General features: G+C 42.4%; 1 protein-coding gene across 1 annotated transcript in view; it reads right to left on the bottom strand.

Annotated features, from left to right (window-relative positions):
• Positions 1 to 26,949, bottom strand: part of LOC138259407 (estrogen-related receptor gamma-like) — a 58,220-nt gene that overhangs the window by 17,633 nt on the left and 13,638 nt on the right. Inside the window, exons 2-4 of the mRNA XM_069207152.1 lie at positions 7,792 to 8,137; positions 1,950 to 2,066; positions 843 to 968 (exon numbers count right to left, since the gene is read on the bottom strand). Coding sequence (XP_069063253.1) covers positions 843 to 968; positions 1,950 to 2,066; positions 7,792 to 8,131 — 583 coding nt within the window. The 5' untranslated portion in view covers positions 8,132 to 8,137. The remainder of the gene's footprint in view (positions 1 to 842; positions 969 to 1,949; positions 2,067 to 7,791; positions 8,138 to 26,949) is intronic.

Raw genomic sequence — 26,949 nt, 5'->3', positions numbered from 1 at the left:
CAAATCACAGCCACCACACTTCTAGTTCTCCTGTGAGGTGGGACTGCAAACCAGCAGTCACGGACTCCCTCCTCTATCTCCCTGAGGCTAGATGGATCTCTTTGAAGGTCCCTAATATTGTGACTGAGCAATGGGTGGCCCGGACCAAACTTCTATGCAACATGGGCTTCAGACCGGTCACCCTGGTAGGAATCTCGTATTAAAAGTAGCACCGCTACTGATTATCCCCGCGCACTTAAAGTATTGCATGAGTGGTGTGTCCTTCTCAAGTACAGATTACCCAACACCGGAACACAACCTGAATAAGGAAACTCATTTCAGTTGGTATTCTGGATAGCATTAAATACATAATTGTTCACCCACTGGATGTATGCCTCACCATGCAAACACAGACCAACCAGTCACTGGCTCAATAGGAAAAACCCCGAAGAAAGTTCCCACCAATATGTCCAAGTACCAATTTATTATGAAAGATGGCTCAACCCCAGAAAGACTCAAGACCAAGATTAACTTTAGTAGAGGCATATAGCAATCTTCTGTGACACAAATATGCATACACGCAGGCAAAGTCCTCAGCAACAAAATGAAAAATTTCCCTCTGGCCCTTAAACAGAGCATGTAAAACTTCCCACATAGAAGCATACAAACATACCCTCCACCAACCATGCATACAAGATTTAAGCAGCCAATAAGAGCTTTATGGCCACGTTAGTGATAGAAACTTGATTTACTAAACACAATACTGCTGGTCTGATCTCATGAGTCCCACTGGGATACCTTCCCGCTACTTGCATGCGGTCTTCACTCGTGACTGACACATCTACAGAGCTGTTCTTGCGCACCTGGTTTCCTGTTGCTTGGCGTGGTGGGCTCCGGATGCTGGAATGTACTCTGGTACTGCATGCCCTCCATCTCCGGCCTCCTCTTGTATTTCTGCCGCCCCCCTCGTACTCTGTCCAAGCGGACACCTAGGAGAGGAGACCCCAAAACAAAACACTCACTCTCTCCTTTGTCTAGGCTTTCACTGTACAATGCAGACCTTCATGGCACAGGCATAGATACAAGCGTCCTGTATAAATGGAGATAGACAGGTGCCTGCACAGGCACTGATTGATATATGCCACATACAGGCACCAGCAGCTCGTATCCCCACATGCAGAGAGAATATGTGCCCCGCCTAAGCACCAAGGGACATTTAATTTACATAAGGACTAAATGAAAACAGCTCAATTTCTGGGGACCTCTGTCCCACACAGCCACCTGGTGACAGATACCCCCACATTATTACACATGCCCGTAGAAGCATGTGGAGACACATATCTTGCAGATGGACGTTTGCCTTAGGTAGGCAGGGCTTAGGCCCTGAGAGACAACATCACACTAAGGACTTTCTTGCAGCATCCAATCTGTGGATGAACAAACAGATCAATGAACTAATATGGTGGTTCAAACACCACAATTCAAATAGTCGTTGAACCTATTGGTTCAAAAAAAAGAAAAACAGAATGTCAGTCTTTATGTCCAACAATTAGATTTTTTATTCAAATTCCATACGGGTTCATAACTGATGAAGAGCTGGGCTCAAAAAATAGAAAATGGGCTGTTGTCCCTCTTGTCCCCTGGGCGTGGACGGTCTACACAACTGTTCTCCCAGGTCATTCTTAAGATCACATGCAGGAGAAATGAATAGAATGAGCAGAAGAAGAGAAAAAAGACAAAAAAAACTGCAATTCTTTTTTGGCAAGTAGCCTCAGTCGCTGACAGGGAGCAGAATGTCCATAACCCTCAAAGAGTGCCTCAATCGGAGCTGTGTTCAGCCTCAAAGAAGGTTGAAACAGGGTGTGTTCCCACCAGCATTTACATGTAAGCGCCCTGCTGTGCCTCTATTGCAAGACTTTCCCTTTCCTCCAATGAGTAAGTCTGCAAAGAGTTGGAGGGAGGCCACCTACCTTCTTTCAACATCCCCACTTTCAGGCACTTGGTGAAGCGGCACGCCTGGCAAGCTTTCCGTCGCCGCTTTGTGATCTCGCACTCGTTGGAGGCCGGGCAGCTGTACTCAATGTTGCCTGTGAAAGAGGAAACAGAGGAGTGTAAAAAAGTGGGACTAGTGACTCTTGGTGAGATGGGGATGCCAACATCTTAGGAGCTCGATGGGGCAGGTAGTGAGGTACAGAGATCTCTCTCACTCTATCTTACAGACCTCAGCATTACAGGGTAATCATTCAACTTGTAAGCATATCTAACAACCTTCATATCCGCTAACCAACCACCCAAACCATGTCCCCAACCACCACCCCCGAAATCCTGCAACAACACACCACATGTCCAGTAACCCACAACACCATCGTTCTCAGGAGGCAGGCAACAGGCCATATACAGTAATACTAGAAGAAACTCTGTTCTATCTGAAACAATAGTTCTGATTCTTGACATAGTATATAATCCCACACTATATACTCTCCTAACATGTAGTGACTGAGTCAGAAATTCTTCTTAAATAGTGTTTTCAATGCTTCATTATCGAAGGTAGCTTCTTACCAGAGACGGTCTCTTGTGAGACTCTTGTATGGCGTCAGGCACAGTTGCACCTTGCCTCTTGCTTAGTGCCATCTTCATAGTTGTCCTTGTGCTGAATCTGTGTCTGTATATGCACATGTGTGTCAGTGTTCTTGTGCTGAATCTGAGTCTGTATATGTAAATGTGTGTCAGTGTTCTTGTGTTGAATCTGTGTCTATATATGCAAATGTGTGTCAGTGTTCTTGTGCAGAATCTGTGTATGTATATGCACGTGTTTCAGTGTTCTTGTGTTGAATCTGTGTCTGTATATGCAAACGTGTGTGTCAGTGTTCTTGTGCTGAATCTGGGTCTGTATATGCAAATGTGGGTGTCAATGTTCCTGTGCTGAATCGGTGTCTGTATATGCACGTGTGTCAGTGTTCTTGTGTTGAATCTGTGTCTGTATATGCAAATGTGTGTCAGTGTTCTTGTGTTGAATCTGTGTCTGTATATGCAAATGTATGTCAGTGTTCTTGTGCTGAATCGGTGTCTGTATATGCACGTGTGTCAGTGGTCTTGTGCTGAATCTGTGTCTCTATATGCAAATGTGTGTCAGTGTTCTTGTGCTGAATCTGTGTCTGTATATGCAAATGTGTGTGTGTCAGTGATCTTGTGCTGAATCTGTCTCTGTATATGCAAATGTGTGTCAGTGTTCTTGTGTTGAATCTGTGTCTGTATATGCAAATGTGTGTGTGTCAGTGTTCTTGTGATGAATCTGGGTCTGTGTATGCAAATGTGGGTGTCAATGGTCCTGTGCTGAATCTGTGTCTGCATATGCACATGTGTGTCAGTGTTCTTGTGTTGAATCCGTGTCTGTATATGCAAATGTGTGTCAGTGTTCTTGTGCTGAATCGGTGTCTGTATATGCACGTGTGTCAGTGTTCTTGTGCTGAATCTGTGTCTGTATATGCAAATGTGTGTCAGTGTTCTTGTGCTGAATCTGTGTATGTATATGCAAATGTGTGTGTGTCCGTGTTCTTGTGCTGAATCTGGGTCTGTATATGCAAATGTGGGTGTCAATGTTCCTGTGCTGAATCTGTGTCTGTATATGCAAATGTGTGTCAGTGTTCTTGTGCTGAATCTGTGTATGTATATGCAAATGTGTGTGTGTCAGTGTTCTTGTGCTGAATCTGGGTCTGTATATGCAAATGTGGGTGTCAATGTTCCTGTGCTGAATCTGTGTCTGTATATGCAAATGTGTGTCAGTGTTCTTGTGCTGAATCGGTGTCTGTATATGCACGTGTGTCAGTGTTCTTGTGCTGAATCTGTGTCTGTATATGCAAATGTGTGTCAGTGTTCTTGTGCTGAATCTGTGTATGTATATGCAAATGTGTGTGTGTCCGTGTTCTTGTGCTGAATCTGGGTCTGTATATGCAAATGTGGGTGTCAATGTTCCTGTGCTGAATCTGTGTCTGTATATGCAAATGTGTGTCAGTGTTCTTGTGCTGAATCTGTGTATGTATATGCAAATGTGTGTGTGTCAGTGTTCTTGTGCTGAATCTGGGTCTGTATATGCAAATGTGGGTGTCAATGTTCCTGTGCTGAATCTGTGTCTGTATATGCAAATGTGTGTCAGTGTTCTTGTGCTGAATCTATGTATGGATATGCACATGTGCCAGTGTTCTTGTGCTGAATCTGTCTCTGTATATGCAAATGTGTGTGTCAGTGTTCTTGTGCTGAATCTGTGTCTGTATATGCAAATGTGTGTGTCAGTGTTCTTGTGCTGAATCTGGGTCTGTATATGCAAATGTGGGTGTCAATGTGCCTGTGCTGAATCTGTGTCTGTATATGCAAATGTGTGTCAGTATTCTTGTGCTGAATCAGTGTCTGTATATGCAAATGTGTGGCATTGTTCTTGTGCTGAATCAGTGTCTGTATATGCAAATGTGTGTCAGTGTTCTTGTGCTGAATCTGTGTATGTATATGCAAATGTGTGTCAGTGTTCTTGTGCCGAATCTGTGTATGTATATGCAAATGTGTGTCATTGTTCTTGTGCTGAATCAGTGTCTGTATATGCAAATGTGTGTCAGTGTTCTTGTGCTGAATCAGTGTCTGTATGTACAAATGTGTGTCAGTGTTCTTGTGCCGAATCTGTGTATGTATATGCACATGTGTGTGTGTGTCAGTGTTCTTGTGCTAAATCTGTGTCTGTATATGCAAATGTGTGTGTGTATCAGTGTTCTTGAGCTGAATCTGTGTCTGTGTATGTAAATGTGTGTCAGTGTTCTTGTGCTGAATATGTGTCTGCGTATGCAAATGTGTGTGTCAGTGTTCTTGTGCTGAATCTGTGTCTGTGTATGCAAATGTGTGTGTGTCAGTGTTCTTGTGCTGAATCTGTGTATGCAAATGTGTGTGTGTCAGTGTTCTTGTGCTGAATCTGTGTCTGTGTATGCAAATGTGTGTCAGTGTTCTTGTGCTGAATCTGTGTCTGTGTATGCAAATGTGTGTCAGTGTTCTTGTGCTGAATCTGTGTCTGTGTATGCAAATGTGTGTCAGTGTATGTCCTAATGTTTTAACCTTTCACACTACACAGCTAATATTACACGTGAGAAACTAATCTGTGTCGTACTATGGATCTGGTATGAATTCGTATGTTGTCGATTTAGAGTGACAACTGTGACAGTGACTAATTGGGTCCGAGGTCAAAGCAACATTAAATACACAAACACCATACCAACACCCCAGGCTTTTCAGTTTTCATACATGGAGTATACATATAGAAAACACAGGCGCTCACATGTGCCAGTGGGTGTTGGTGACCAGACTTTTAATAATTCTAAAAGCTGTTAAGCTCTCCAACTTCACACTGTACATGCCACATTGGCCTTATTCTACACACTATTTCCACGGCAATTGTTATTTTCACGTACATTTTTATTGGCAGAGTAATACTAGTAAAAACCTACAACAGTGAAGTCATCTTACAAAATGTGTGTATTCTCAGCCAAAGCGTGCTTCATGTCTGGCATGGCTCTTCCTCAAAGTTTCAAAGGATTGTAAATAAAGTCTACAGCAATTACAGCATGCATAGGTTTTACACAACCTTTAGTGTGGTGTGTGCAGTGTGAAGCTGTTTTAATTTGAAGTTGATCCAATACTGTGTTCTGAGAGTAGTACCTCGATTAGTCAGTTCTCTATAAATATAGCTGAAGAATATGCTGGTCATAAAAGCAACTATTGACCCTTATCGTCTGGTGAACGTAAACTCAGCCTTGAAGGCAATTTCTACCTGCTTACTACGATCCATCATAATATGCCCGTTTTTAAAACTGCACTCTCTGTTTCAAAGGATCCATACGTTAAAAAAGAGCTGATTAATCCTTCTACTAGGCCTTAGCTTTTCCAAGCAATGCATTATGGCACACAGGATATTCAATGTGTGGCGGCTCCTTTCAAAACTGCTGAGTATTGTTGAAAAACCTGTGACTCAAAGATGGATGACATAACATTTTGAAAACATCTTCGGGACGAACCTGAGATATGTTTATGCAGTTGCAATAGGTCTCTTTCAGCCTAGCCCAGTACGTGCACTCTACAACAGGAATGCCCCATCCATGCTGCTGCTGGATATATCCCTTGAAGGGCTAGGGGCCCAGTGCATACCCAAACAATAGCCACTAATGTGGCCGCCTCCGCCTTGGATTTAATCCTAACACGGCGTTGTGAAAACTTAAACAGGAGTCGGGGTTTGACTCTTGTATTCCATGCAGAGCTAGGTCGATCTGAGACTTGGCTGGGCAATCCGCATCAGTTTAAGTGTTCAAAAACTTACTAACCTTTAAAACGAAGTGTGTCGTATAATGTAAAGGGATATTGCAAAATGTATCCACTCTGCTTACTAAGCTGTACACTTTAAATACATGATTGGTGATTTCGTTTTATTATACCTTTTTCTATTCGAGTCTGAAGGCCGCTCTGTGAGTGAAAATATAAGAGTTCACTTGGAGGAGGTTGAGAGGACTCCCAGAATGCCATCTGACTCATAGGTTTTATCGAAGTTCGTGGCTTTTGGGAACTGGGACCTTTAATGATTTCTTTTTTTCGTCAAAGATGCATCTGAATTACCCCTCCATATCGCAGTTCTGTGAGACTGTTGTTCCTTGCAAGTTTACTAATCGGAAACTGGAAACTCTTACTCCAACTGATGTGACAGCTTATCATCTTTACAATTCTCCAGGTCTACTCTCCTCTCCGAAGACATGATGTGCCAGCCTCGGTTTCTGAGTTTTATGTGTCAGGCCCTGAATTAAGTGCAAACCTTAACTTTTCCTATAGTGATCACCTCGCCAAAAGCAATCCCACGCTTTGTGCTGAACTGTTTATGGGGACCTGTGGTTGCAAGTGCAAAGTTCTAAGGTGTAGCTACATTGCCATACAACTTTGCCAGACCAATGTTTGGAAAAACATATTGTAGTTTATCCCCATTAGATGGACCACCAATGTGACACGCCAACGTCTGTTTCTTCTCCATTAGGCACTTTCTTTTTCACTGGTGAATCTTCAACTTTGCTAAAATGTTACTACACCCACCGGTGGAAAAAAGTGATCTGAAGGAGACACCATGCATGAGGCAAGAAAGAACTGCATCTAGATTTCATACACGAGTCTCGATCCAGACACTCTTGGGTCAATCCCATCTGCGCCATCCATAAAGCTAAATGATTTCTGAAGTAACTGTTGTCTGTTATTGCGTCAAAATTGTTAAGTTTCCCCAAAAGAAGCTTACAGATTGCCAATACTTTGTTAATTAGAATTTCTTTGCTGCTAGAGAAGTGAAGTATAGACTGAACATCAGTTTCTACCCAAATATACTTTTACTGAGATTTAAGGGGTGAAAGTAGTCAGGGGTGCTGCAGAATCTACACCGTTCAACTGGGTGTTTTTACAGGTTGTCCTTTTAAGGAGAGGGATTTTTACAAAGGAGAAACCAGAAGTGGGATCATGAGGTACAAACAAAAGCCTTCCCCTTAACAAGTCCATCACCTTGTAAAGTGCTTCGAATATTCTTTAATTACTCATGTTATGAAATGCTTTTAGGCTTTCATGACATCCCTGCTATATCAATTTACTAAAGTATGTTGTCTATGTTGCACTCGCAGTAACACTTGCTAGCACATTTTAAGTTAACAAACCCCAACCAACAGGCTGATTTTAATTTTTTTGCCAGACCATCTTCCTCTTGCAAGCCCATCATCTTACATAGCGCACTCCTTCCTCCCCTAAGAGACCTCTCACCTTGGATGGTTCGCTTGAAAAAGGCTTTACAGGCTTCACACGAGGCCACGCCGTAGTGGTATCCCGATGCAATGTCTCCGCACACGAGGCAGAGTCGCTTGGGCATGGAGCTCAGCGCATACTTGCCCCGTCCTGAGCCATCGTCTGCCTCCTCATCATCGAGTCGCCGGGGGACTCCAGCTGGCAGGTGCAGCAGCTGCGAGTCCAGCTCTTGGCACGTCCCACTGCCGCCACTCGTGTCCGAGGAGCCACTCGGGCTGTGCTGGTGGATGCTCTCAGGGCTGGCCGGCTCCGCCTTGATGTAGAACTCCATATGCCGGTCTCGCGAAGACATTGTCATGAGTACCTGCAGGGGCAAAACACGGAGAAGGAAGTAGTGAGATCTTCAGCATGAGTAGCGGTTCCCTCAATCCGAGGTCCACATCACCCCAAAGGCGCTATATAATGCTCATTCCAAAGGCACTGTGACTGCCCAGATTTACATTTGTCTTTGTGCCACATAGAAACTGAATGCAAAAGTGCAGGTAAAATCCGGCAGTTTCAGAGTCAGGCAGAGAAGAGGGTGCTGGAGGCACAAGCCTAAGGGGACCTGAAGGTTAAATTAATTCCTTTCAATGGAGTTTGGCTTTTTTTTTTATCAACATACTAGGTGCAGGGACTGCAACATGCAAAACTCAACCCTTTCTCAGAACCCTGACTTAGTTGTGAATGGCCAGAATAATGCAATTTTAAGCTTCATACGCACCCACCCAGAAATCCAAAGGGTTGATGCATAATACTGGAGTATAAAGTCTACACAATACACACAAACAAGGCAAGTTCACTTTTCTAACACCTTTTTGCTTTTACAACCCAGGTAGAGGAGACTGGGAAGCTGAGCAGGAAGTTTTCAGATAAAACACCCGGCTTGTTCAATATACGTACTCTTTCTGAAACCAGAAGGATCGGTGGATCAAAGCAAGTGAGTAGAAGTTCTTAAACACTTCTTCTCTCTATTAAAATCCCAATGAAACTGATACTTCATCACAACTTCCAATGAAAGTTGTCTTAACATACCAACTATTTCTGAAATGGATACGGTTCAGCGTAACCCTGATATCGGATCATCAATTTCAATCGGATATGTCCAATCTGTCTTGATAAGAATCTTAATTTTTGTTGTCAGATCAGAATTACTGGCTCCGAAGTGATACTTTTTATGTGTTCATGCTGTTCTTTCCAATTATTCCTTACTCTATGAGGTTGATCCCAGACCTATTTACCCCTTCTTTCTACTTTGTTTACAGAAAACCACGTCACACCCATTTCCAGTCTCCTCCGGTTCTGCCACCTGCCCATTCCTCTTTTTTTCTCTCCCAATCTTGCAATTCTACTTTCAGTGTTAGTTCTCCCCTCTCCTGCCTGTGTTTACCTGTATTCTTTTTTAGGTCGTAGCCTTGGCAGACAGCAGAGCTGGTTTGGTAAAGGCATCCTGGGGGCGTTCAAAAAGCTGACCTAGGAATGCTTTCTGCCCATTGCTTGCCATTGGAGTTGTGGTTTCTAACTCACATTTTCTTACTTTCCATTTGCTGGCATTATTTGTTTTAGGGTGTCCAGTTGGAGTTTGTACTTTCCCTTGCCCAAAACGTACTTACAGTATCCTTCTCAGTGCTTTCTTTCTGCAAACAGCCTGTTAAATCTTGTTCTTATCTTGTCACATTTGCTGTGCATTCAAAGACAGAGGCCAAATGTTAGGGGCTGTCTTCTGAGGGCACTTGTTAACTTTTCTTTCTCTGACTTCAAGGTGAGAGGATTTACATGACAATCTTGCTGGGTACTGGGAGTTGGATTGTTTTTTTAGCACACAACAACATTTAAATGATCAGTGAAAGTATTTGAGAATATATTAAAATTAGGAAAACAAATGTATCACATTTTTTGTTATTTCTGAAATGTGCTGGAAACAAATTCTTTAATATGATTACAGTAAATCATTACACTGGGTGATGCAATTTCCACACATTTTAGTCTTTGCACTGTATAGTTTTATTGCTAGAACTGTACAATTGTGCAATTGTAAAGGCCATTTTAATTGAAAATGTTTTTTCTGTAATGACAGTGTGCTACCACACCATTAATACTCCACTCTATGCCACTCCACTCCACACCATTATATTCTACTCTGCACCCCCACTTTACACCACTCCATGGCACTGCACTCTGCACCACAGCTCTCTGCGCCACTTCATGCTATGCCTCTCTACTCTACCCTGTACCACCCTACTATATGCCAATGCACTCGTCGCCACTCTACACCACTGCACTCTACGAGCTCAAGTTTAGGCCACACCAATCTACTCTGTACAACTCCACTCTATGCCACTCTACAACACTGCACTATATGCTAATACACTCTACTCCTACCTTTACTCTGTAACACTCAACTCTATGCCCCTGCACTCTACGCCAAACCACTGTATGCCACGCTAATCTACTCTGCACCACTGCATTCTACACCAATCTACGCAACTGCAGTGAACCCTGCACCACTCCACTCTATGTCACTTCACTCTACTCCGAACCAATCTACTCTACGCTACTGTACTCCACTGTCAATCCATTGTATAACAGTGCAGTCTACACCACTCTACTCTTAACCACTGTACTCTACACAACTGTGCTCCACGTCACTGCACTCTACAGCACTATACTCTACTCTCCACCACTCTATGCTACTCTACACCACTCTATGCTACTCTACACAACTCCACACCACTGAACTCTATGCCACTCGACTCTACTCTGCGCCACTGCCCTCTGTATCACTCAACTCCACGCCACTCCACTCTGCACCAGTTTACGCCACTCTATGCCAAAGCACTCTACGCCACTGCAAACAATGCCAATGCACTCTACGTCAATGCTCTATACTCCATGCTACTCCAGAGAATGCCACTCTGACGTGACCCCACACTATGCCACCTTCCTCTATGCCACTAACTTTAGCCACACTGAAGAACAGCCATGTTGGTGTACCACATGGCTAAAACACATTGGCAGGGCAAATAGCTCTTGCATAGGCAAGACCTACTGGCTATGCAAATGTTTGTTTGCTATAGGCTGTGCATGGTTACCATCGTTCTGCCTACACAACCTCCATCCCAATCTGATTATTGATGATATTGCGGTAGATACAAAAGACAGAATATATAGCCCTATGTTTTTTATTTCCTAAAAATTATGCACGTATGCTAATTTTTTTTGTTTTCTTTTGTGTTTTAATTTAAACAATACTAAATGTTTTAGGAATTCCCCCTCTGTCCGTGAGAGAACATCCAATTTGTTGGAAAATCTAATGATTACATCTGCGAAGTGTGAACGCTCAAGTTGTTTGCACATTTCGACCCTTGTTCGTGGTCTCCACTAAGGACTGAGGCCATTGTTTTTGGACTCTGTCCATATATATATTAATGGATCTACCCTTCTCACAGGGCGAGTCACAATGGCAACGGGAATGTGGTCAAACATAGGTCAAGACTGTTGTATGTACATGGGGATAAAATGGTAATAACAATGCACAAATGAAAGTGGACTGGGTTGATGTGGGGCAAGGCCTCTTCAAGTTATTGTGCTATTTTCACATTTTTAAATACACACCTGGAGTAAAAAAGACATGTGAAGCTTTCTTCGTTAGCAAATAATACCTTTGTACTGAGATTGCCAGTTAATGATGTACATAGAGCCCATATGCTGAGGTGTCATTTAATTCCAAAAGGAACTAAAGAAAAGGCAGAATTAGAAACTAAATAATTCACTATCAATAAAGCTCCGGAGCCTAGACTGTCACACAGCACCAATGTACAAGGAGAAAGTGGCAAAGCTATTGGTAATCCGAGTCAATTTCTTTTTAATATGAAGATCAATGAGGAAAACTAAGCCTGAGTTGCCCAACATATTCCTAGCCAACTACATGATGGATCTTTTGTGATATTCAGCTTACAGACCAATAGTGCTTTAACATTTAAATATTAAGATATATGGAAAGATTTTAACAAATGATTTGCATCAAATTCAGCCAACGTTGATAAAGCCTAATCAAACGGCTTTCATTAAGGCGAGACATGTATTTCACAACCCCAGGAGAGCCGTTAATGAAACTAGATTATAGTTCTAAGATTACCATGCCTCCTTCTCCATGCTGGGGATGCTGTAAAAGCATTTGGTAGGATACTGACAAGATCAACACCATACTACAAATAAACTCAGGTTAGAAACAAATTTCAGACACACTCTCCTACCAAACCTTGCCAGGCCTTCAACTGATCTAGTGGTCAATAGTAAAGCGTCTGTTACAAACAACTGAAAGCTGGATCTGGATCTAGATGCTCAATATCCACTTTAGTTTTTGCCAGCTCCAACCTATGACTCTAAAAAAATTAACAAAATCCTTAAAATGTGAGAACGGAAACAGTATTTGTGAACAATAAGGCTGCCCTACTTACAGGTGACACTGCTTGCAACATGCAAAAAGAGCAAATTACCCATTATTCACTGTGAACGGTTCCATTAAATTTCACTAAAAAAGAACGGCTCAAAAGATACCGTTCTGAATATATTCAAGGAAAACATCGGTTGGCTGAAAATAAACTTGAGTACACTTGGGCCAATAAAAAAGTAAAATATTTTAGAGTCGTCCTAATAGCTTTCTACTACAGTGTTTGTAAATACAGTATCCTTAGACGTCTGTAAACTCCTTTCAGATCTTAAAAGGTGGACTACGTTAGCAATCTTGTGAGTACTGTCCAGACAAATTCCACACAACACCACATTAGGATATTTATCAACTTTGCTTATGTGGACTTATGACTTATTATTGCTTGAGTGGACAGAAGCAGGTACTTTGGCGTTTGGGCAAATCAAGGCTTGAGTGATTGATTCCGTAGAACTGAAATCTTTTGATGGGAGAGATCACACAATAATTGTCACGGATGCAAGTGCCTATGGTAAGGGGCCAGTACTGGTGCAGGAGAAGAATCGCACTGAGAGAGTAGCAACATTTGCACCGCATATGTTTAAGAGAGCTGAGAATATGTATTTTGTTAACAAAAAGGAAGCGTTGGCAAGTTGGAAAGTAATTAGGTACTTCCAGGCCGACTTTTGAATTAAGGGCTGACCACAAGCCGTTAGTTTCTCTCCACAAGAGGCGGTAGGAAGCCCACTCCAATATCAGCAAAGAAGATATACTACCTGCAATAATCTTCTTTTAACCTGAAATCGGTCCTGGGCAGCGACAGTATTATTAATGGTTGTCTAAGACATGAGCTATGATGAACACAGGGAACATGAGGATTCAATAGTTGCGAGTTTAGCAGATTAACAAAGGGGCAATCACTGAAGAGGAGAGGGCAGCTGGTGTCGATGAAAATAGTGAGTTGAATGAGACCAAATGCTGTTCAAGTGATCGTTTGCCCAATGAAAACGATAAGGTGGTATTGCTAAATAGCTGCTATCTTTCATTTTACAGTTTTATGTGGCACAGAGCGGGTGTGCACGGACGGTCATGCCATGGGTTTTAATTTTTTGAAGTACCGCATTGGCTTCTAGTGGCGGCTCTTTCGCTTGGACAGAGGAGCGTCGCCCCCCCACCAGCAGCAGAAGCTGCAAACCTTTCACAAGGAAGAGACAATAAACTATGTTTACTGTCCCTTCCATGTGAAAGGGGAGGGGCCCTGGGGTGATGAGCAGTGAGGGGAGTGCACTGTGCACTCCCCTCACAGCGCATGTATGCAAACGTACATCCGCAGAAGGCGGTCTCCAGCCCGGCAACACTGCTGCCGGGCTGGAGAGAGCCTGCATCGGCTCCCAGTCTGCCTTTGAGCACCCTGCCAATCCTGACGCTGCTCTGAGCAGTGTCAGGATTGGCCGCAGGGCAGGCTGGGAGCCTATGCATGCATACAGAGTTGACGCGGGAGAGAGAAGCAGTGCAGCGAGGAGGTACTTTTTTTTAATTTAAATATCTTTACCCCACCCCCACCCAACCCCACCCCCGCGCACCACCCCGCCGCAGCCCCCTGTAACTCTGGCGAGCCACGAATGTTGGCTTCCCTCTTGCCAGGATGAATTTTTAGCACTCAACCAGAGTAAGGTTGGTTTATTTTTGGTTAAGCACACAGTAGCCGTTTGGCTTAAAGCTTTTAGGAGATGGGTTATGACCTATGCACGAGTTCACATAACAGAGGGGCAGGGGTCACCTTTATTAACGGTGACACAGATGTGAATTTCAGCACAATCACTGGTTTTAAGAGTTGAGGGTTAGTTTCGCTTGGGCAGTCAAACTTTGTGAGGTATTCTCATTGTTTACCCTGTAAGCTGTTTTAGGGTTTCAAGGCAGCACTTTCACAGACCAGTTTGGTGGAAGGCTTGTGCGTCAGTATTTTCACAAGTTCAAATTATGCATGCGGCACCACTAGAATGGGCAAAACTACATCACCATTGTTGTGTGGGGTGTTGTGGATTGCAGCAACACAATTTATTGTTTGTGCTGAGATGTCCTTTTTGAATGTTTATATTGCAGTTACCCCTTCACCCCGGAATGCTTTGGGTTTTTAATGACACAATCATTATCAGTGAGGAATCATATAAGTTACATCTCGTAGTAACAAATTTGGAGCAGTATGAACTCAGATCATTGAAATTATATTGAATAAAGTTTTGAGGAATGGATGACAAAATGGAGTACATTGGATTAATATTGTTAAAAATGTTGTTGACTATGTCTGCCAACAGGCCTCAAGGCAGTGCACTTTGGACTGGTACACCATTTGGGCACCAGCTAACATTACCAATATATATGCGTGGGTTGTGTAGAGCACGCACCAGGGTTGCATACCAAAATTTCAACTGTGGGCATTTGAAAAAAATACAGAAGTATTTTGCTGTGCATGCTATTATTCATATTATAAATAGCTGCAAGACAATATAGAATGAATTGCTGGTTGATCGTGGTGTGGTATACCATGGTGATACATTGGGGATGTAAGTGTCAAAATGCTTCACAAGACATGGGGACATGTTAGCGCTGAAGCAAAAGGCTAGATGTGGTTGTTGGTGGCCTGGTGTGGACAGGATGCTAAAAAGACATGTTCAAATTTTTTTTCCCTGCATTATGAGCAATAAGTCTCATAAGTCACAAGGGACACTGACAGTGCTGTGTCCATTTTCAAATAGAGCCTTGAGAAAGATCAGGATGGGACACATGTGGGCCTTTTATTGACAAGATCCTTGGCAATGTGGTCCCTGAAAGTGTCCCTTGGGTACTTGGTTGCCTCAAAGTAAGATTTGTGAAACATAGACAATGTAGTTGAGTTCCTGAGTAATATGTTTGTCAGAGACATATGCACAGAAGGGATTCCGACTGACACTGGCCCCCAGTTAACACTGTGCCAAATGAAAGACTTCCCAAAGAAAATGGCATCAGAAATCATGGAACCTTTTTAAACCATATTAGCGAGAATGGGTAGTGTAACGTTTAGTTGTGTGTTGGGTGAAAATGTTCAATTAATTGTGGGAAGCAATCAGCACTGGAAGAGGGATGTTCACATGTTGCTGTGGGACTATAGGCAAGGCCACTGGAATTATATGATTCTGCGGCCACGGCGATATCTACATAATTACATTTGCCACATAATCCATCATCTGCTGCATAATCAGTATAGTTTAAAAAAAAAAAAAAGTTTCTAGCTCAAACGTTCAAAAGTTAATAAAAGTGCAGCAACACGTGTTGCTGTGCAGTGAAGGGCCCTGTGGAAAACAGTACTCGTCACCTTTTTGTTGCTTATTGCTACATTTGGGTATTAAACCAGAACTTATAAGTGCAACCAATGCCTAAACAGTGTTATGAAGTTAAAAAAATGTTGAAATAATGGACTAATATTATTACAAAATGTGCAGCATTATGCGGCATAATTTGTCTTGCCTGCTGCATAATTTACTAAACCCTGCCGCATAATTTGGCCTTCTCATGCCGCATAATTCCAGTGGTCCTGACTATAGGTCGACTTCCTTCAGTATTATGGGAAATCATGATTAATTCTCCTTACCGGCCTTCTCCTAATCACCTGTCCCTATCTACGGACGCATTGTAACATATTTGCCTCATCTCTGTCCCATTCTCACCTCCCATACTAGTATAACCCCTCTGGATATGGGCTGATTGATCCAATGTTTGAGGTCCTCTTCTATTTGAAAAGTTGGATTTGGAGTTGTCTTGTACCGTTACACGTGAGCACACCTTGGTTGGAGATGTATGTGTATATGCTTAATCAGAAACGGACACCTTGACTGTTAATATGCAGTGTCACTCTTTCAACATTGATTAATTTTTTTCTAAATTTCTATTATCAAAGTTATGTCACCCGCAACAGTACTATGTCCACTGTTTTGTCATAAGGTGCCTCAAAGTACCCTAAGATATGTCTCATAAGCTAATAATACAGTGGTGTGATTTTTATTTTTCTCCAGTATTCTCTAAACAAGTTGATTGTATGTGATTTGGTAGTTGCAATATTGTACTTTTGGAATACTGTGACTTTTTTTAATGAAATCTGTAAATAAGAGATTGGAGAAAAAGATTAAACTAAGAGACTTAGCCTTCACTGAGAAGCCAATGCTTGTTTCACAGGCTGTCCTAAACTTGAGGAATTCCCTCAACTTTTAACCATAGCCTTAGAACCTACCAGCCTAAGTTCTATCTTGTTAGCGTTAAGAGTGATCCAAGTCTTTTGCGTCCAAGCCTTCAAAACGGGCAGCATTCATCATAGCATCTTTACACAAGAGGAAAAACCAGTGTAAATACACCAGTGCCATCGAGATATTTAAAAGGTCAAGCATTAAGCGCAAACATAACACCAATCAGCATCTAGCTTAAATGGGGTGGTGGGGAGACTTTCCTTCCTGAGATGAGCTGTTGGTGAGAACAATTTAAACTATCTATTAGAATGACTGAGCAAAAATGTCATAGTCAATGGCGCTGAATATAGCCGAGAGCAACACCAACAATGCTGCATTTCTGGAGTCTGCAATTTCTTAATATCCTCTCTTAGAAATGTAAATGTAAATTAGCACTTGTATAGCGCACTACTCACCCGTTAGGGTCTCAAGGCGCTGTACTCATACCGCTATGGAACCCCTCCTGGCTTTTCCCTGTGAGGCACCCACTCCTGAGCACCCCCAGGGTGAAGCCAGGCATCCAAGCGCTGTTGGGGCCGTTGTGGAGATTAAGCAAGCTATTGCCCAGAGTTGCAGAGTGGGACCCATGAATTAGATTAGGCACCGAGGCGAGAATTATCTGGTCAAGGGGAATTGAGCCCAAGACCTGCCGAAGCGGGACTTGAACCCTGGTCTTGAGCCAGATCTCTGCTTCAGGGTCTGCCGCTCTAACCATTGAGCCACACTTCTCCACTGAAGAGTACAACCTTTGTAAGTGTCTGGCCTTATCACATACTATCACTTCACTTAGAGGAGCTAAATTGTCATATATCCCTAAAACATCGTATTGTCAACTTTATAATACTTTCTACTTTAGAATGACAGAGGAGGCTTTGGGAGCAACTGGGTCTCCACAACAAGTTTGGTTAGTTCCTCCTAACCCTCCACAGTAATGTTTTGTGGCCTTCATTCAATATAAGAATATTATCCTCTCATTTAAGCATAAATAAAACAAGGGTATGATAAGTCAAACTAAAATAAATGAGTACAAATGTTTTCAGGTGACGATTTTCCTCAGTTAAGGTCCAGTCTAGTGTATGCCCATTTCTGCCGGTTTGACCTTCGACTTCATAGGTTGAGACCCATAGCTTCAAGTTGACTTAGGAACAATTGCATTTGTGGGTCTTTTTTATTGTCGGTACAGATTGTGAACTCTCCCAGCAGAATACCTGTCAAACCAGTTTAGGCTGGCCTTCAGTTTCTTATTAGGTCTCTACCATGGGCGTAGATTGTACCCAGAAACCGGAGAGAGATGAAATTGTATGAGCGTCTCTGAGACATAAGTGCTGCCCCAAGGACAGAAACTGGAACAAACATAAAATGGTGCAAGTAACCAAATTTAACCTAAGAGTCCGTTAGCTGGAATGGTACCTCGAAGATGGGAGACTAGCATGAGAGAAACCCTGATGCTAGAGGATGCTCCTAGGTGAGGGACATATCCAGTAATGGGTATATATAGGAAATTCTTAGGCAACGCCCTTCTCCAGCTTCTCAGCTACAAGTCTCTTTTTAATTAGCTGTGAAGGGTTCGATGTTAAGGTGTTTGAGGGTGTTGGATGCTGTTAGACCTGGAAACATTATGACCTATGGAAAGGAATGCTTTTGGATTACCATACCAAAACTCAGTGTGACTCAGCTGTTCGCTTGACTGCCTAGTCAGATCTTCTTCTAGATCTAACTGAAGATCACTTGACCCTATGTCACCCTGTACAGGTTGTATGGGGCCCAATCCACAGCCTGGTGGTCAGCTGTGATGCCCCCTTTGTCTTAAGTTTAGAGCTGTTTGGGTATTACAGGTACTGCAATTCAGAAAACTCCTCTATCTCTTCAGAATAAACATCTCCTTCAACAACTGTTGCTTGGCAGCACTCCCTTTATAAATAAAATAAAAGCTCAGGAAGACGTGCGCTGTACTGGATTTTTGGAAGTGGTGCATCTTCCAGCGTTTGCCTGAGAAGTGGATAATGAATAACCCTCCGGAGACAGTTCCTTGATCTGGCTTTAGAACTTAGGGAACTGCACCCTAGCCCAGAGGAATCTGAACAAAACCAGGACGTATCATGCTGCACTATCTGCCCCAAGGTGGGAACCAAGTCTAGAACCCTGCTGTTGTACTATTTCCAAAATGAAAAACAGCTGGATTGCAGAGCAAGAAGCAGGCATGTAAGCAGAGGCACAAAGAGTAATGCACAGTTGACTGAATACATATGTGAAAGATGCCTCAAGGGTATGAATCCCTTAAGAGCCACGAAGGTCTTGCAAGTCTGCTCACACTGCCAAACTGAAGGACATCTGGAGAATTGCGGACGAGAAAGAGGCATTGAAGAACTGTGCCTTTAAAGAGCCTACACTGTGACCTCATTTAAGGTCTGCCGGGTTTGTTTGATCAGTGGTTGACCCAGTCATAGAATGCTCTGAACAATCACTTTAAAAGCTATGGGTCTGTGAATACCTGGTCCGGTTGGACCATAAATCCCAGCTAAAAGTAGATGCTAGTGAGTGCTCCAGTTTCCTTGGTTGTCACTTCCTGAAAAATGTGACTACAACCAATAGCTCATGAAATATGGGCCACTAACCCTAGACAGGCCATGGAAACCTACTATGATTACCAGCTAATTTCCAGCCTCAGTACCCCCCCCTTTTCAACTGTGTCTCTTGAGACCAGATGGAGAATTTATTTATCTCCTGCAGAACTGTGACCAGACCTCACTTGTCACCAGGCACCAGAGCCCTGGTAGCCACTTTAAAAACAGACTATGGAACTGTTTACCTTACATCAGTTTCTGGAACCTTAAAAACATTTTCTTTAGAGCATACTGATTCGCATTTGCATGATGTGCAATTAGGCATTCAAAGAATGTTGTGCTTTGCAAAATGTTTAGCCGATTCTCAGCCTCCTTGCCAAAAACTCACTCACTCATTTGCCTCTCCTTGCACTCAAGACCACTCAGAAATTAGGAAAAATGTCAGATGTGTAACAGCATGTTCGTATATTGGAGGACTCCGACTGGCACCTTTGTCTCACTTACTGGGGGCAGTAAACACAACGATGGTAAGGGGACTGAGGTCCAAATGTTTCTGAGCATAGCCTAGAATTCAGATATTCTCCCCATGGCACAACTCTATCTCATAGACACCCATGTTATTTCACAGTATATTGCTTCACTGTGTTAGTGCTACAAAAGTTTTGGGGGTATGTCAAGGCCCCAAATCATTCTTTATTTTCATTGTTCTACATTTTGCTGTTCTTAATAAAGACCCATTTTTAGGTCGAGCCTAGTCAGCACTTGCACTGTCTCTTCGAGACATGTTGTATATACTTAGTGGGTTACAGCCTGCCCATTGCTTTTAATTTGTTTCTTCGAGTGTCCTTTAAAAAGCCTTGCTTCCAAGTGGTTAATCGTTCCTATTTGTCCCTCCTTTTCGTGAACTGTTCCCTCCCACAGAGCACCGCCCTAGTACTTGTAGCCGTACGCTTGTCCCATTATAGCAACTGCTTCAGAAACTCTTTTTTTTCTTTAAGATCACTGAACTCGAATAGTTTGGGTTTTCAACCACTCTAACCTCTGTTAAACAGGCCTGTAAATCTTGTTACCTTGCCACATTTGCGGTGCATTCAAATACTGAGATCAAATGTCAGACACTGTTTTCCGAGGGCACCTGTTCAATTTTATTTGTCGGACTTTAAAGTGTTGCTTGTTTGTGGTGCCGGTCTCTTTAGCGGATAGTCTGAGAAGTGCTGTTTGCTTGTTAATTGTGACACCCTAGTGTAGAGTATGCATTGGCTTATTAGAGACTGCGTGCTCTGTAGTAATACTGCGCTGCTCTGTCTCCGCTTGCAGTGTATTTATGCCTTTCTGGGACGTGGAGGCCATAGCCTTATCGAAGCCGGGAAACAGTGAAAACTTTGAGTATAAATGAGCCCTGGGCTGGGAATACATTGTATAATAATGAGAAACTCTTGTGTATACACAAAATACCACTTTAGCTTTTATATGAAAGAGCCCAGCTGTGTGTTTGTCAAAGAGATTGAGTTTCTGGAGTTTAGCAGCCAGTACATTTGTAACCCTCTGTGTTGCCTTGGATCGAATTTCTTTAATAGGGAGGTGGCCTCAATTGAGGCTTCACCACACAGGGAAGCGGGTGCCTGTAGTGTGTGCCTACTACATAAGGGGGGGCATTATTGTATGTGACTTCACTCCTCAGGGATGGAGCGCTCTGCAGTTGGTGACTCCATTGCACAGAGGGAACTATCTACTATGTTGCTTTGCTGCATGAGAAAAGAACGCTTTTCACTGTGTAACTGCACCTCACTGTACAGAGAGAAAGCTCTTGGTCTACTACTATGTGCAATGGTCGAAGGGCATGAATTGTCCATACTTTTCTGTTTTATGAAAAAACATTCCCCTACTTTCCTAAAAAGAGAACCATCCAAGGACGGTTAATTCTGATATTTTAAACACTTCAGCTGAAGCGTCATGTAGTGAGTCTCCTGTGCTGTAAAACTGATGCCGGGCAGACAGCTTAACAAGTCTTTCTGCCGGGGTGTCTACTTCCCTGGAAGAAGTGCAAATGTATGCAATGAGTTAAAATGCAAATGTATACGGTAATCTGCAGATGTAAAGGCGAGCTGGTACTGGCTTTAATTGATCGAATCACTCAAAGCTTTTTGATGACTCATTTCACACTGTGGGTTAGAAATACCACGGATTACTTTTAGGTCACAACTACCCTGTGTGCCGCCGCTTTTTAAAGTGTGTTCCTCTAGCACATTAGACCAACCTTCTGACAAGCATGACAAGGAGCCCATCATTATTAGAAGATAGAACCACATGTCTGTTTTTTTTAACCAATGAACACGCAGCATTCTGGGATTTAGTGATTTAGTTTTACCTTTAGTATTGCAAAACCGTCAAAAAACAACACCACAATTTACGAATTGTTAGTGGTTAAGCTGCCCACAATACTGTATGCGGGTTATGCTGCGCTGCATTGACATGGTTGGAAAAGTATTTCGTAGGATGTAGTTTATGGATCTCCTGTGAAGGCAGACACTGCTGTAATTATCAGAAAGGGAAATTGCCATCATTAATTTTTAGATTTGGCTTTTGGCCTTGCCAATGCTTGTTTAACTTCTACTGCAGTGCAGCTCGGTGTGTGTAATCTTCTTAGCATTTCTCATCCAAGTCATTTATATTATGAAAAGTTACATTCATGAAAACATTCTGCGATTAATAATTGAGGCCACACAATGTTTTAGATTTAAAAAATGAATATGTAACAGGTTCATGAGCTGGCAATGCAAATAGACCTTTCAACATGACATTAGTTAAGCTGGAGACAATTCTATTTAAATTTATGGTTCTGCATAGTATCTCTTCCGTTTTTTTCTGCTCAGTGTATCTCTGCAATTATTAGCTGTAGCCCTTGATTTCTAGATATGGATATTGGCTGCATCTAATGACTGGCTGTATTGTGATTCACAGCATCTCTGGTCTAGTGCTTCACAGACAGCCTGAACTCACATATAGCATGGTTCATGCACTTCTCGAACAATTAGGCTTTTGTAAAGTCAGTGCACATTTTTCATCGGGAGGTGTGTTAAATCTGTCATCTTATTATGTTAAGCATAACTTTCCCCTAATGCTCATTCTTCAGGCTGTTCAATGCTCTAGTGAAGCAGTCGCACACACAATGTTAAGTGCTGTTACCTTGCTTTGAGGCCCTTTGCTTTCAGTCTGTGCGTTAAAAAGCCTTGGAATGTGTCCATAAATGATTCCCGAGGCAAGTATGTATTCCTGAATCAGACTGCATGACCCAGTGTGTACTAACTGTATAGCTCTTCAATCCCTGCTGACACAGCGCCCAGGATAATGTGATGCATGTCTAAACACTTATAAGGTCCCAAAGACAAGACCTATTGACTATGCAAATGCTTGCCATAGATATAGCTAGGACTGGACAGTGTTAACTATTTAGGAGTCATTAGTTTATGTCCTACTAAATATCGGCTTCTATATCCTTAGAAACTCCTCACAGAGTTAAGGCTGAAATAGTAACACTCAGCGCCCAATGAGCAAAGTGGTAGTACTATGAGCCATCGAACGGAAGTGGTCATGACAGTTACTCACCAGAGAACTGCCCAGGAGCTACGCCTGGGCAATTTATTTCTCAAGAAAGTCACAATATTTCACACGCATCAAACTTTGCAATATTTTGTTTTTGCCATCAGAGACTGGATTGAGCAGTAAAGGTCTTGCAGGAACTAGGATGCAGCGATATTTTCTCCTCGAACCAGTGTCCTGCTGGTTTCGTGTGTAGCTTTGGAATGCAAGGTATGCACTTATGTTCTATTTTCACAAGATACTACCTGGTGGACGCTGCGTATGTTTGCAAAGAAAAACTGTTATTTTGTACACTCCTTTTCCTTTTGGGACCACTGAATGCCTTCTGGGGAAAAGGCCTGACAATTTAAGGCTCATAAGCAACAAGGCCCTCTATGGTAGCTTGCCAACCACCTGTTTTTCACTCGTGACCATCTCTGAGACAGAGCCTGATCAGAGAAACAAGGAAATATTACCTTAATATTACTCTCAGTCCCCTATTTCGCAAATTACTTAGACAATCACTAAAACATGCAACCGCATTCAAGTTTCTCTCCGTGGTCAACAGAGCCACCACACAACAGGACTACCAGGTCTCTAAAACACATTTAAGCTTCCACACACCTAGCCAATCCCTACTTTTAGCCAATCTCCGATAAGACTAGAATGGTTCCTTTTCAACACCAGGCAAGACTGTGTCCCAATGTGCAAGAGAATGGAACACATGTAATCTCAAATTTAAACAAACACAAGAGGACCTACATTTTTAGAAATTTGAGGACCTGTGTTTTTTGCTTTCTTTTTAACTTATATCCAGTCTGAAAGTATTGAGACATGATTCAGATAGCGGTAGTCCACATCACCCACAACCTATAGATCTCCACTGGCTTTCCTTGCGGCTGGCAACCTTTTGAAAACCAACTGCATCATCTACAAAGCAATTTTACTCTTTGGTATTGGGACTAAAGAGAGTGCTGTGCTGATACACGAAGAAGAATAGATAACAGTTTACCTGATAATAATAACAAAAAGAAAAATGTAAACCAAGCATTGGCAAAGCCAATAGGTCTCACCTACGAGAGAACTATACGCTTTGTCACTTTTTTTTTGTCATGTTGTACAGCACCGCAGGGTAGGGCAAGATGCAATGCTTGAGGGCAGGAGAGTACAAGCAACAACACTGAGGACAGATAGGGTGGGAGGGACAAGAGGTGGGGGCAGAAACAACACAGAGGGTGGATGATGGCAGAAGTGAGCAAGCAACAACAGGGAGGGCAGGATGGTGTAGGCAACAACACAGAGGGCGGGACGGGATAGGCAACAACACAGAGGGCGGGACGGGATAAGCAACAACACGAACAGCAGAAGGAGGTGAGGGCAACAACACATAAAATGTGGGAGAGAACAAGCAATGGAAAGGAAGCAGGCATGAAGGAGAGGGATGGTAAAAGCAACTCAAGAAAGTGGCCATGGAGGGGAAAGAAAACGGGCAAGGAACATAAAGACACATGCACTTTCATGTAGTACTCAACAGAAAGAAAAAAGTAGAACCCAAAACGCGAGTGGTAGAAGAACACAAGTACTTTGGCCATGCTCCAGGGGACAGTCAAACAGAAAAGGAGGATCTGAAGCCAGCAGCGAAAACAAATCCAAAGCATGCAAATAAGAGTCATGGTGAAGCTCGCCAGTGGTAAGCAATAAGTGGGCTCTAACTCACTGTAAGCTAACTAAATGTCACACAAGTGACAGCGCATGCGCTGTCTCAGGTAAGACCTAAAAAGCGGAAGCGCTGAGCCCAAAAAACATTCAGGAGCATTTTAGATCATCGAAATACATTTATGAGATGGAATCTCATGCAAGAACCAGAGTAATGGCGTCAGGACTGTGAGTGCAGATGCACAGACATCAACAGTCAAACAACAATTGCACACTAAAGATAAAAGGTAATTTAAATACACACAATGGAAAAAAAATCGCTCCCATTTGATTCTGATGTTGCCCACTCTCATCAAGGCTCTCCAAGGACTCAAAAACAGGACACCCAAGATGCTGGCTCGCAGAAAAACTACAATATAAGTTTCTGCTTCAGACATTCAGTTCGAGGGCACTAAACAATAACTCACGTGCACAGACAGCGCAACGTGCACTTCAACTGTCTTCCTGAGAGAAGCGATCGTGTCTTCGCATTGCACTGGGGTTTCCAGACAGAACTCTTCAAGCCTTGGAGAAGTGTCTCACGAGCGTGCCTCCCTTCTGTTTACGGTAGTGGCTCAAATGCCACAGAAGCTTCCTGACGGACTTTTCAAGACTCAAGAAAGTGTCTTGTTAATGAGCCTGTTCCGTGATTCTGAGCAGCCTTCTTTGAATAAGGAGTAGTGAGTAGTGTTGGGCAGAGAGGCTCTGTAAGTGAAAGAGACTAGGGCTCCTCTCTGTTATTGAATCTTGGCTATTTGTGAAGAATGAATTAGTTGCTCAATCTGTAAGACCAAATCAATTAATTTTGAAACATCTCTGGGTCTCTTTGGAATCTGTGCTAAACCATCCTTCAACTAGTCTTTTAAACCTGGTTGAATATAGCTGCTCTTTTTTCTTTAGGCCAATCAGTTGTGACAATTAATTTATTGAACTTTGCCAAATAAGCAATCAGGCCTTCATTTCCCTGTTTTAACTATGAGTCCATTGTCAGTATCTTATGGAACAGTTTGTGGATCAAAAATATCAGAAAATTCTGCTTTGGATTCTTTTAAATGATTTAAGATAGGATCATTACGGGTAATTTAAGGCATGGAGCAAGCGGCCAGATCTCCACTCAAGTAAGACAGTATGAAAGCTGCTTTGGATTGGTTTTCAGCAAAGATTATGGGTCTATACAAAAAATGCAATGAACACTGTGTGAGGAATATTTGTGCATTATGTGGATCCACATTAAACCGCACTGGTGCTGCGAAAGGAATTATGGGTGAAATAGCGTGGATTACTTGGGCTGAGAGCTCTGAAGTAGAAGTGGTGGAGGAAGAGTGTTATGATCTAGACTCCTTAGATAGTGGGATTGCACTACATGCCACGGACAGATGTCTACTGGGCGAGTAACATCTTCCGTTCAATGGCATGTGTAGCTGCAGATACACATGCTTTGCATAGACTGAAAAGCAGTCCACTCCCAAAATAAGCGGTGGCTAACCTGTAGGATTTGGAGTAGTTTGAGATAGTGTTTTAAGCACTGCTTGAACAACATTTGCTTGTTGGTGAGATACCACATCCATACAGTAGTGTTTACAAAATGTGTGTGGTTTAGACTACATGGCTGCTTTGCATATCTCTGCCATTGGTATATTTCCCAAGAATGCCATTGAAGAGCCTTTCTTTCTAGTAGAATGTGCTTTAGGAGTTACTAATAGCTATCTTTTAGCTTTAAGATAGCAAGTCTGAATACACTTTACTATCCATCTGGCTAATCCTTGTTTTGAAATAAGATTACCTTTATGAGGTTGTTGAAAAGCCACAAAAGGTTGTTTAGATTTTCTGAAATCTTTTGTTCTATCTACATAATACACAAGAGCTCTTTTAACATCAAGAGTGTGAAGAGCACTTCAGCAACTGAATCTGGCTGTAGAAAGAAGACTGGCAATTCCAGTGACTGACTGATGTGAAATGGTGGAACTACTTTAGGTAGGAATTTTGGGTTTGTCCTAAGTACTATTTTATTTTTGTGAATTTGGAAGAAAGGTTCTTCTAAAGTGAATGCCTGAGTTTCACTAACTCTCCTTAAGGAAGTAATTGCTACTAAGAAAGCAACCTCTGTGAGAGAAACTGAAGAGTGCAAGAATGTATGGGTTCAAATGGTGGACCCATAAGCCTTGTGAGCACGATGTTAAGATTCCAGGCAGGAGCTGGTGCAGCTCTAGGTGGAATACTTATTTTAAGGCCTACCATAAAAGCTTTTATGACAGGGATCCTTAACAGAGACGTATTCTGTTTGTTTTGAAGGTAAGCAACTATTGCTGTTAAATTAATTTTAATAGATGAGAGGGCAAGATTTGCTTTTTGTAAATGAAGCAAATAACAGACAATATCTTGTACTGATGCTTTAAGTGGATCAATGTTTTTGGGTTGACAGTAATATACAAAATGTTTCCATGTAGCTGCATAGCACTGTCTGGTTGTAGGTTTGCGTGTTTCTTTTAGAATGTCCATACATTCTGTTGGAAGCTGTAGATATCCAAACTCTATGACCTCAGGAGCCAAATCGCCAGGTTGAGCATACTGAGATTGGGATGCCTGAATTTACTTTTGTTTTGAGTCAATAGGC

The sequence above is a fragment of the Pleurodeles waltl genome, chromosome 9 (assembly GCF_031143425.1).
Source record: "Pleurodeles waltl isolate 20211129_DDA chromosome 9, aPleWal1.hap1.20221129, whole genome shotgun sequence".
Classification (NCBI taxonomy): Eukaryota; Metazoa; Chordata; class Amphibia; order Caudata; family Salamandridae; genus Pleurodeles; species Pleurodeles waltl.
Note: the sequence above shows the minus strand (reverse complement) of the source record. Positions and strands in the feature narration are given on the sequence as shown.